The sequence below is a fragment of the Calidris pugnax genome, unplaced genomic scaffold (genome assembly GCF_001431845.1).
Source record: "Calidris pugnax isolate Ruff unplaced genomic scaffold, ASM143184v1 scaffold161, whole genome shotgun sequence".
NCBI classification, from domain to species: domain Eukaryota; kingdom Metazoa; phylum Chordata; class Aves; order Charadriiformes; family Scolopacidae; genus Calidris; species Calidris pugnax.
The window spans coordinates 60,762-72,552 of NW_015090955.1; the positions used below are offsets into that span (position 1 = coordinate 60,762).

The 11,791-nt window shown below is 52.6% G+C and overlaps 1 protein-coding gene across 1 annotated transcript in view; it reads right to left on the bottom strand.

The window, feature by feature from the left end:
- CHD5 (chromodomain helicase DNA binding protein 5) overlaps positions 1–11,791 on the bottom strand; it is a 69,748-nt gene that overhangs the window by 50,634 nt on the left and 7,323 nt on the right. Inside the window, exons 3-6 of the mRNA XM_014952091.1 lie at positions 6,826–7,005; positions 5,881–5,999; positions 5,210–5,448; positions 2,443–2,567 (exon numbers count right to left, since the gene is read on the bottom strand). Coding sequence (XP_014807577.1) covers positions 2,443–2,567; positions 5,210–5,448; positions 5,881–5,999; positions 6,826–7,005 — 663 coding nt within the window. The remainder of the gene's footprint in view (positions 1–2,442; positions 2,568–5,209; positions 5,449–5,880; positions 6,000–6,825; positions 7,006–11,791) is intronic.

An 11,791-nucleotide genomic window follows, 5' to 3' on the forward strand; every position in this document is an offset into this window, starting at 1 on the left:
GAGTTGGAGAGAGCAAGAAGGTCTCCCCTCAGCCTCCTCTTCTCCAGGCTGAATAACCCCAGCTCCCTCAGCCTCTCCTCATCACACTTGTGCTCCAGACCCCTCACCAGCTTTGTTGCCCTTCTAAAACACCTCTCCCTGAAGCCCTGCTCCAGCTCCCAGTACCATTGGGTCCCCGGTGCCACCCTGCCCGGTTCCCCACTCCCAGAAAACACCACTCTGCAGCAGAATGAACCCCCAAAGACCCACAGAAACCCACGTGAGATCAGGGCCCAGCAGCTGAGCTCCTCGGGGCACCCTGCTTTCCACGTGAACAGAGCAGCAGGGATGGTGTGAGGGCACACACGCTGCTGGCAGGGACAGGGTTGACAGGAACGTGTCACAAGGCGTTAGGAAGCGAGGAAATCTCCTCCATCCCATCGATGTCCCAGCCAGGCCATCAATCAGTGCAGATCTGGACTATCACTAGAGCCTGAGGCCGTTACCCCGCACAGCTCAGCACAGCTTGCCCAGGTCACAGCCCTGTCGCTGTGCAATCACCCAGCAAACCTCACAGCACATTTAAAACGCATAAATCAACATGTCAACTCCCTGCCTGCCCCCCCCAACAAGAGGTGGGCTCTGGGTCTCCCCTCTGGATCCGCTGGTGCAGAGATTTGGCTGGCCAGGCAGGCTGGGGAGGGCTCAGCTGCTGTGACGATGCCACCCTGGGTGCAGACCCCCGAAACAGACACGTGAGGGGACAGCCCCCTCCTCCCACTCCTGGGCAATCAGGGGACCCCTCCTCCACCACCAGCAGAACTTTGTTCCCTCTCCCTCTCTCTTGACACCCGTGCCAGCCCATCTGTGTGCCCGCACGTAGGTGTTCACACTTGACCTTCCTTGCAACATGAAAGGAACCAGACAGACCCAGCACCCAACGGTGTCAGAACGTGCCACCACATTGACAGTTGGACAAGATGATCTTGAAGGTCCCTTCCAACCTCTAGGTTCTGTGATTCTGTGGTCTGAATCCTTATTCTGGGGATTTATGGATGCAAATCCCCCATCTGCACGCCATCAACCCGCTGCTCAGCGCTCCGGCTGCAGGAGCCAGCCCAAGCTCTTGGTAACTTCCAGAAACACAAGTGGGCAGATCTGGGGTGTGCCCAGAGTTGGGGTGAATTTTCCATGATGTGTGGTTGAAAAAAAAAGCAGCAGCGAGCGAGTCCTGGTTTCAGCTGGGACAGAGCTCATTTTCTTCTCAGTAGCTGCTGCGTTTTGGAATTATTAGAAGAATAATTTTGATAACACATCTTGTCCTAGTGGTTGCTAAGTTATATTGAGTCCAGGACTTTTTCAGCTCTCCACAGAAGCTGAGAGGGAGCACAGCCAGGACAAGATGCCACCACAGACACACATTCAGTGTGTAAATGGGGGTTGAAGGAGATGGGATCCACAATCACCGCTCGGGACAGGCTGTGATCATCAGTGCTGAGAAATTGTACTGCATCACTTCTTTTTTGTTTATTCCTTTCCCATTATTATTATTACTCTTTTCTCTTCCATCACTGTTCTATTAAACTGCCTTTACCTCAACCCATGAGGGCTTTTTTTTTTTCCCTTTTTCTCCCTGTCCTGCTGGAGGAAGGAGGGGAGCGAGCGAGCGGCTGCGTGATCCTAGTTGCTGGCTGGGGTTAAACCACGGGAAGGAGGGGAGAGAGCGAGCGGCTGCGTGATCCTAGTTACTGGCTGGGGTTAAACCATGACACAGTGGCTGCCTCAGATCACTCCTTCTGCTTCCACCTCTGAAGCAAAAAGGTATTTATAACCAGTTCTGTCAACTAAAGCTAGAGCCCAATAAGGGTGAACTAATGGGATTTTATCAAGACCCACAAGGGCTCCGCCCCTATTCAATAGATATTTAAGAGATTTATTCTTGGAGATGTTCTGCTAATTCTTTCAAACACACCTGATGTTTGTGTGCCGACAAAAGCCAAGGTGCAGCAGAGCCCTGCTGCTGTGCTCTGGAGAGAGCAGGAGCTCGGGAAGCCCTGGGCTGTGCTGCAGGATCCCAGCTGCCCGGAGGCACGGCTGCGCTAACGTAATTAAAGCATTCGCTAATTCCCTTTGACGTACGGTTCAGCTGGAGTGCAAGCCCTGAAGAATTCCTTTGCAAATGAAATCTGAAATGATGGCATTACCAACCTAATCACTGCGAGGAAACGTGGTTACACGATTTTAGGAGAAATCATGCTCAGACACAACGTCTTCACAAATCTGAGCCCGGACACGGGTCTCTATCGAAACGATGAACGCGCTGATGGGAGCTTGGTGCCTCGCACAAACCAGGCTGTGACACCCCTACTCAAGGGGGCTTCTAGGGGAGAGCTTGTCCTGGTATTTCCCCACTGTGCCCCCCACACCCAAGGCCCCGTGCAGAAAAAGGCAGAGCACACTTACAGAGGAGCCCTTTTTCCTTTTGCTGGGGATTCCTCCAAACCGGAATTTCAAGCCTGCCATCTTTTTCCCCTTCCCTTTTTTCTTCCCATCTTTGGAACCCTTGATTTTCTTCTTCACGCCTGGACCTGGAGAAACAGAAGCCTTGTTTGGTTACTCTACAAACAGCCATCCCCAAATCCCCAGGATTTACAGGGAGGACGGGAGAGCACTGGGCACCCCGGGGAGCAGGGCAGCTGCTAGCACTGTCCCCAGAGCACCTGCTTTGGGGCAAAAGGCTGCAAGAACAGACCCAGGGCTTGGGAAGAACTGAGGGAGAAAAGCACCCACCCAGGGATCCCGGAGAGGGACCGCAGCCCACAGGGTGGCAAATCCACATCCACATCCCTGGATGTGTTTAAGGGACATTTAGATGGGGTACTGAGGGATATGGTGTAGGGGAGGACTTTGTAGAGTAGGGTAGATGGTTGGACTCAATGATCCCAAGGGTCTCTTCCAACCTGAATGATTCTATGATTCTATGAAATTGCCAAAAAAGGGACTCGGGGCTCTGCAAGGTGGGGAGAAAAGAGGCAGCCATGGAGTTTGTGCCCACTGCACAAGAAGGCTGCCTCAAACTGCTCTCCTGGTCACTAGAGCCACTCACTCCAAACCTCTCGAGGTACCAGGAACTGAGGACTGCACAAGTGGAACAAACAACCTTCCCGAGGAGGAACATGGCGCAAACAAAGGGAGATCACTCCCTTTCCCACTACTGTCCAGCTTCTACAGTGTCATCCACATCCCCTTCCAAGCGTGGGGAAAGCAGCACCAATCTGCCACCAGAAACAGAAAGATGCTGACAGCGAGAGGCCCCTTCACCACAAACCAGACTGTTTCCAGAGGAGCTACTGCAGCCAAAATAGGGACTCGGGGCTCTGCAAGGTGGGGAGAAAAGAGGCAGCCATGGAGTTTGTGCCCACTGCACAAGAAGGCTGCCTCAAACTGCTCTCCTGGTCACTAGAGCCACTCACTCCAAACCTCTCGAGGTACCAGGAACTGAGGACTGCACAAGTGGAACAAACAACCTTCCCGAGGAGGAACATGGCGCAAACAAAGGGAGATCACTCCCTTTCCCACTACTGTCCAGCTTCTACAGTGTCATCCACATCCCCTTCCAAGCGTGGGGAAAGCAGCACCAATCTGCCACCAGAAACAGAAAGATGCTGACAGCGAGAGGCCCCTTCACCACAAACCAGACTGTTTCCAGAGGAGCTACTGCAGATTTATACAGTTGGCTCACTCCTTGTAAAAGGGTTTTGAAAACCTTTCACCCAGCTGCCAGGAGAATAAATCCTTTTTTTCTGAGAAAGACTTGCAGCCTTACTGCCAGTGCCTTTCCCTCACTGAGCTCCTTGCCACCTCAGACACAAAGCACCTGGCTCAACGGTGCACGTTCATCTGGCCAGACCACACCAGCTTTGCCAACACACCTCTGCCCCAGCCTTGCTAACCTACAAACCCTCTTCAGCTTGGGACTCTGAGGACACTGTTGGTTTCTGGAGGGCTTCACAACCCTGCAGAATCCCCCAGGAGAGAAGACGGCACAGAAACACATGTCCCAATCACTTATTTAAGAGATAAGAATGAAGTTGAGCGTTAATTACCATAAACTGCCAAAAGTCCAGAAGGTCCAGAGGTGGCCAGGGTGATCCTACATGGTACACGAAAACACAGCCACCTCTGGGACTTCTGCAAGGGAAATGGGAGCTGCAGACACGTCTCTGGTGCTACCTTATCATAGAATAGAATCATAGAGTTCCTCTTCACCTTGGACTCTGAGGACACTGCTGGTTTCTGGAGGGCTTCACAACCCTGCAGAATCCCCCAGGAGAGAAGACGGCACAGAAGCACATGGCCCAATCACTTATTTAAGAGATAAGAATGAAGTTGAGCGTTAATTGCCATAAACTGCCAAAAGTCCAGAAGGTCCAGAGGTGGCCAGGGTGATCCTACACGGTACACAAAAACACAGCCACCTCTAGGACTTCTGCAAGGGAAATGGGAGCTGCAGACACGTCTCTGGTGCTACCTTATCATAGAATAGAATCATAGAATAGCCCAGGCTGGAAGGGACCTCCAAAGGTCATCCAGTCCGACCCCCCCGCAGTCAGCAGGGACACCCCCAACTAGACCAGGTTGCCCAGGGCCTCGTCGAGCCTCCCCTTGAATATCTCCAGGGATGGGGCCTCAACCACCTCCCTGGGCAACCTGTTCCAGTGCTCCACCACCCTCACAGTGAAGAACCCTCTCCTCATCTCCAGTCTAAATCTGTTCCCCTCCAGCTTGAAGCCATTGCCCCTCGTCCTGTCACTGCAGGCCTTTGTAAACAGGCTCTCCCCAGCCTTCCTGTAGGCTCCCTTCAGGTACTGGAAGGCTGCTATTAGGTCTCCCCGGAGCCTCCGCTTCTCCAGGCTGAACAACCCCAGCTCCCTCAGCCTGTCCTCGTAGCAGAGGTGCTCCATCCCCCTGATCATCCTTGTGGCCCTCCTCTGGACCCTCTCCATCAGGTCCATGTCCTTCTTATATTGAGGGCTCCAGACCTGCACACAATACTCCAGGTGAGGTCTCACCAGAGCAGAGTAAAGTGGCAGAATCACCTCTCTGGACCTGCTGGCAACGCAGCTTTTGATGCAGCCCTTGGCCTCCCCGGGTTGCTGAAGCTTTGCCACCTTTTCCAGCCTGGGTGAGAGGAACCCCCTCTGTGCAGCCCACCACGGGTGGCACCTACCCTTGCCCTCCTTGGTCTTAGCCTTCCTGATGACGGTGGGCACGGCAGGCTGCTGGGGGCTGGCGGCCAGCGACGGGGCAACCGCCACGGTCTCTACAGCTGCAGCCACAGCCGCCGCGGCCGCCGCTGCCGAGCTGCCCTTGAAGGGGTTGTTGGCACTGAACTCTCGCCACTTGGCACCCAGCACGGTCATCATCTTGGACATGGGGATCTTGGGGTTCTTCTTGGCAATCAGAGGCCTGCCGGGCAGGGAAGAGGGGAAAACCACAGGTCAGCAGGAAAGCTTTGCTGTCCATCTGCTCCTGCTCGCCGTGTGCTGGTACTTCAGCCCAAGAAATGCCCCAGAGGTGTGGGCATCACCACAGGAGAATTTATTTCACAAGTTCAGCCACTTGTCTGAGCAATGGCCAAAGCCCAACCACCACACAAGGCCCCACCCAGACCCACAGCTTCCTACCTGAGGAACTGGCTGAAAGCCTTGTAATTAGTCAGAGTATGATAATCTTCTTCCGAGAAAACATAATCTACATCATCGAGGCCCCACTCCTCCATCAGCTGGGCTGAGCTCTTGGGCTCCTGTAGATTGACAGAGAGACATCATTAGGTAAACGAGCGGGGCTCCGCAGACAAACAGTGCAAAGCTGGGTCTGTCACGTGCTCCGTATCACTACCTGAGGAACTGGCTGAAAGCCTTGTAATTAGTCAGAGTATGATAATCTTCTTCCGAGAAAACATAATCTACATCATCGAGGCCCCACTCCTCCATCAGCTGGGCTGAGCTCTTGGGCTCCTGTAGATTGACAGAGAGACATCGTTAACGTAAACGAGCGCGGCTCCGCAGACGAGCAGCACAAAGCTGGGTCTGTCACGTGCTCCGTATCAAATGCTCTCCCTAATCAGCCGCAAGCAGGGATTCGTTTCTGTGATTTACAAACCAGAGCGTGCACAAATGCTGAACAAACTAATGTTTCACACACTTCCAAGAAGCAAATTAACATGTCACTGTCTAAACGCTCCCTGTACCGTGGAACACAACACGAAGCCTTGGCAGGGTTCACGTCTCTGAGAAACTCAGTTCCCCTCTGCGCGTAGGATAAACAACAGGGAAATACCTTTCCCCTCCCGGTCACTCACCTGCAACCTCCTCCTCACCAAACCCAGGACGAGCATCTCATGAGACCCCCAGGCCACCTCCTCTCAGCACGAGCTGCTCTGCCACTCTCTGTCCCCAGGTTCAGTGGACAGATACCATGAATCTGTCACTGGTGGCAGACAATTCCAGAAGGCAAGCTGCCCCAGGTTGAGAAGCTGCTGTTTGTCAGAAGACCCAAACTACCTGAGCCTCCAAACTCAAAGTAAAACACACTGGCTTCGGCCCCCCAAAAGGTACCATGAGGACTCGTGAGTGCACATCGCCGTGTGGCTAAATTGGTCAGCCCAATGGGGAGTGCTTTGCTCACGCTGCTGTGCTTTACACAAGGGGAACCTACCCACCAGCACAAGGTGACTGCCCAGATAACATGGCTCAGCTCTGAACAAGGTAACTCGCAGGGACCTGGCCATCCCCTGAGGTCTCATGCTCTAGCACCAGCTCAGGGTAAAGGAATCTTCAGTACCTTTAGACCTCCATCCTCGTTGTCGTCCTCCTCTTCATCCTTCTTCTTCCGTTTCGGCTTTTTCTCCTTCTTGTCCTTCAGTTTTTTCTTCTTCTTCTTGTTGGGGGAATAGTCACTCCCTTCACTCTCAGATTTCTCCTCAATTTCCTCTTCATTGTCTGTCATTTCGTCATTACTCCCCTAAAACGGAAAGTGACAGTGGAGAAAGAGCAGGGTCTTTCCCCCCCCCAGCTCTGATCCAACAAACCCTCCCAGCCAGCACAAAGCAACTGCTGTTGTCACCAAAGTCAGCCCTCCCTCGACTAACCCTGCTGTTACTCTGGGGGAAAACACCAGGAAAATCAGATTTGGGATCAGCAAGAAGCATCCGATCACAGGAGACACAGGGAGAAGAAAACCCCTGGTTTATCCGGAAGGATTTCTTCAGGGCAGTTCTGTGATCTCTGGCCAACCTTCTGCCCCAAAGCCCCACCTGTAAGTGGACACATTCCCTCCCTCCCTTCCAGGAGTGTTATAAACACATCCACTCACTCAAGGCAACCCACGCCCTGTGAAGCACCGGAAAAAAAAAGTGGCCAACCTTCTGCCCCAAAGCCCCACCTGTAAGTGGACACATTCCCTCCCTCCCTTCCAGGAGTGTTATAAACACATCCACTCACTCAAGGCAACCCACGCCCTGTGAAGGACCAGAAAAAAAAAGAGAAGGTGGTCATGTAATACAGATAAAACTGTGTTTTGGAAAAACTTGTATAGGCCAAGGAATATCCAATAGAACCTTCATGCTTTTGTCTCAATACTTGTTCACCAAGGTGGCCAAGAGCAGCAATGGTGAGGCACAGCCGTGCAGGGGGATGCCTGCTCTGCTCCATATCACAACGAGCTCACCGGAAAAAAAAAAAGAGAAGTTGGTCATGTAATACAGATAAAACTGTGTTTTGGAAAAAACTTGTATAGGCCAAGGAATATCCAATAGAACCTTCATGCTTTTGTCTCAATACTTGTTCACCAAGGTGGCCAAGAGCAGCAATGGTGAGGCACAGCCGTGCAGGGGGATGCCTGCTCTGCTCCATATCACAACGAGCTCCTCTGAAAGTGCCCAGACACTGCAACACCACAGCGTCCAGGTACCATTCCAGTGAGCAGCAGCATGAACAGAAAACCAGGAGACAGCAAACGGAGTGAATGTGCATATTAAAAATAGCTGCATAGTAAAGCAAAGAGCAACGCCTCTGAGAGGCACCAAAATGCTCCTGAAAGACCCTAAATTTTCAGACAGGCAACATTTAGGCAATGTTTTTAATTGTTATAACATGTCATCTTATGTCTGCTTACGGTTTTACACAAGTAAGGTCATGTTCTTGTGTTCTCTGCCCAGCTGGGCACTATGTGCTGCAGTAGAACTGTTTAACTACAGGAGGATTTCAGCTGTCACATGCACAAAACAGTCCTGGTGGATGCACAGAGAGTCTTGAAAGAGGCAGGAGAGCAGAGCAAGTCAGGTGAGCCTCGCTGAATTCCCTCACTTTCAGAGGCAGAGCAGCCACATGAAACCTCCCATCTCCAGTGCAGACTTGGGCACACACAGCTTCAGCAGCAAGGTGAGCCAACTGCTCCAAAAAGGGCTTGCTGGATGGCTGGTGGATGCGTTCTGCTCCCCAGCAGTCAGAAGGGACCAACCTCAGATGGCTACCCCATGCTGGGGAGGGCCAGTATGGAGACTGGCCGGGTGGAATTTAGGATTCTTTCTGGGATAGAGCCCATGACCCACTGCACAACTCGGGCAGCAGCCACATTACCAAGCTGGAGGGGAACAGATTTAGACTGGAGATGAGGAGAGGGTTCTTCACTGTGAGGGTGGTGGAGCACTGGAACAGGTTGCCCAGGGAGGTGGTTGAGGCCCCTTCCCTGGAGATATTCAAGGAGAGGCTCGACGAGGCCCTGGGCAACCTGGTCTAGTTGGGGGTGTCCCTGCCACCGAGTCCTGGTCCCTTCTCGGTTCAGAGCAAACCCAGCCGCTCCTTCAGCGGGGTTATAAACACTTGTAATTTGGCATGGAATAATTGGTTGCCATGGTAACTGCTGCAGTACAGGTTGAAATTCAACCCCCCCTCCTCTCCTCTCCGCTCCCTTCGCTGACAAGGACCTTCATCTCCATGCGCCGAGGTTCAAACCACAGCCTGCTTATTTCATGCAGATTTTTTTGCCGGGGCCTTGCGGCATCGATTCCTGCTCCAGGGCTCCGTCAGCGGCGCCGCAAACACAAACCGAGCCAGTTCCACTGCAGCTGGTGCAGGGAAAATCCTGTGCAAGGATTTTCCTGCAAGCCCAGCACGGCAGCACTCCTGCCCCAGGGACAAACCACAGGGGACTACAGGGTGTCACTCAGTCACAGTGTAGGCACTGACCCCGTGTCACAGACTTGCACCTCACTCCCACCTTCCTCTAGCAGGGAAAAGTCCACCTACTCCACAAAACCCTGGAATAAGAGGGCAGAAAAAGCAAATCCCATTCAAGGCCCCCCCTATCTTTCATAGAATCATAGAATCATAGAATCATTGAGGTTGGAAGAGAACTACAGGGTGTCACTCAGTCACAGTGTAGGCACTGACCCCGTGTCACAGACTTGCACCTCACTCCCACCTTCCTCTAGCAGGGAAAAGTCCACCTACTCCACAAAACCCTGGAATAAGAGGGCAGAAAAAGCAAATCCCATTCAAGGCCCCCCCTATCTTTCATAGAATCATAGAATCATAGAATCATTGAGGTTGGAAGAGACCCTTGGGATCATCAAGTCCAACCATCTCCCCTACTCTACAAAGTCCTCCCCTACACCATGTCCCTCAGCACTGCATCTAAACGGCCCTTAAACACAGCCAGGGACGGTGACTCCACCCGCTCCCTGGGCAGCCTGTTCCAATGCCCGACCACTCTTTCTGGGAAAAATTCCTTCCTAATGTTCAGTCTAAACCTCCCCTGTTGGAGCTTGAAGCCGTTCCCTCTCGTTCTATTGTTAATTCCCTGTGAGAAGAGACCAGCACCAACCTCTCTACAGTGTCCTTTCAAGTAGTTGTAGAGAGTGATGAGGTCTCCCCTCAGCCTCCTCTTCCTCATACTTTCATCTCATCCTCCCAAATGCAGCCCAAAATGCAGCCCTAGGTGCTGCTCGGTGCCCACTGACAGCTACAGCACCAACTTCTCCTGGCTTCTTCAATGGGCAATGGAACAGCTTCCCAGAGGCGGGAGGGAGGTTGGTTAACACTGCCCACACAAAGCATTAATTAAAAAAACAAGCACACTCAACATTCAGGCTGTTATTTTCTCCCCCCACCCCGCCCCGTGAGGCAGGAGTCAGACTCGGCACAAGCGGCACATGTTGCTGCTGGGCTCAGGCAGAGAATGAACAGAGGTGAAAATACCACGGGGGTTTTATTTTATTTTTCCCCACACACAGCAAAGCAGCGCAGGAAAAAAAACGTGTCCAACCACGAAAAAGGCACGGGGAGGCACAGGGTCTGAGCCAGCTTTGTGTGATATCTGCAGAAGAAGAGCATCACCATGGCCACGAAGGGCTACAGGGTGTCACTCAGTCATGGTGCACGCACTGACCCCATGTCACAGACTTGCACCTCACTCCCACCTTCTTCTAGCAGGGGAAAGTCCACCTACTCCACAAAACCCTGGAATAAGAGGGCAGAAAAAGCAAATCCCATTCAAGGCCCCCCCTATCTTTCATAGAATCATAGAATCATAGAATCATTGAGGTTGGAAGAGACCCTTGGGATCATCGAGTCCAACCATCTCCCCTACTCTACAAAGTCCTCCCCTACACCATGTCCCTCAGCACTGCATCTAAACGGCCCTTAAACACAGCCAGGGACGGTGACTCCACCCGCTCCCTGGGCAGCCTGTTCCAATGCCCGACCACTCTTTCTGGGAAAAATTCCTTCCTAATGTTCAGTCTAAACCTCCCCTGTTGGAGCTTGAAGCCGTTCCCTCTCGTTCTATTGTTAATTCCCTGTGAGAAGAGACCAGCACCAACCTCTCTACAGTGTCCCTTCAAGTAGTTGTAGAGAGTGATGAGGTCTCCCCTCAGCCTCCTCTTCCTCATACTTTCATCTCATCCTCCCAAATGCAGCCCAAAATGCAGCCCTAGGTGCTGCTCGGTGCCCACTGACAGCTACAGCACCAACTTCTCCTGGCTTCTTCAATGGGCAATGGAACAGCTTCCCAGAGGCGGGAGGGAGGTTGGTTAACACTGCCCACACAAAGCATTAATTAAAAAAACAAGCACACTCAACATTCAGGCTGTTATTTTCTCCCCCCACCCCGCCCCGTGAGGCAGGAGTCAGACTCGGCACAAGCGGCACATGTTGCTGCTGGGCTCAGGCAGAGAATGAACAGAGGTGAAAATACCACGGGGGTTTTATTTTATTTTTCCCCACACACAGCAAAGCAGCGCAGGAAAAAAAACGTGTCCAACCACGAAAAAGGCACGGGGAGGCACAGGGTCTGAGCCAGCTTTGTGTGATATCTGCAGAAGAAGAGCATCACCATGGCCACGAAGGAGGGGAAAAAGCTTCCTCCAGGCCACGTCTTCTGCAAAAAGGCTGGCAGGCACCAGAGTGCAGGACGGAATCCATCGCTGTTCATCCATCCGGCAGCTCATCGTGCTCCCATCAGTAGCAGAAGCACTTTCATGCACTACCTCCTCAAGCCAATCTCTTTCCACAGATCCCAGGGGGAGCAGCGGCGATGGCTGGACAAGAGCAGCATCACCCAGCCCCAGTGGGGCAAGGGAAGGGGCGGGGATGTGCCCGGTTGTGCTTCAAGCTCCAACAGGGTAGGTTTAGATTGAACATTAGGAAAGAATTTTTCACCAAAAGAGTGGTCAGACACTGGAACAGGCTGCCCAGGGAGGGGGTGGAGTCACCATCCCTGGCTGTGTTTAAGGGCCGTTTAGATGCAG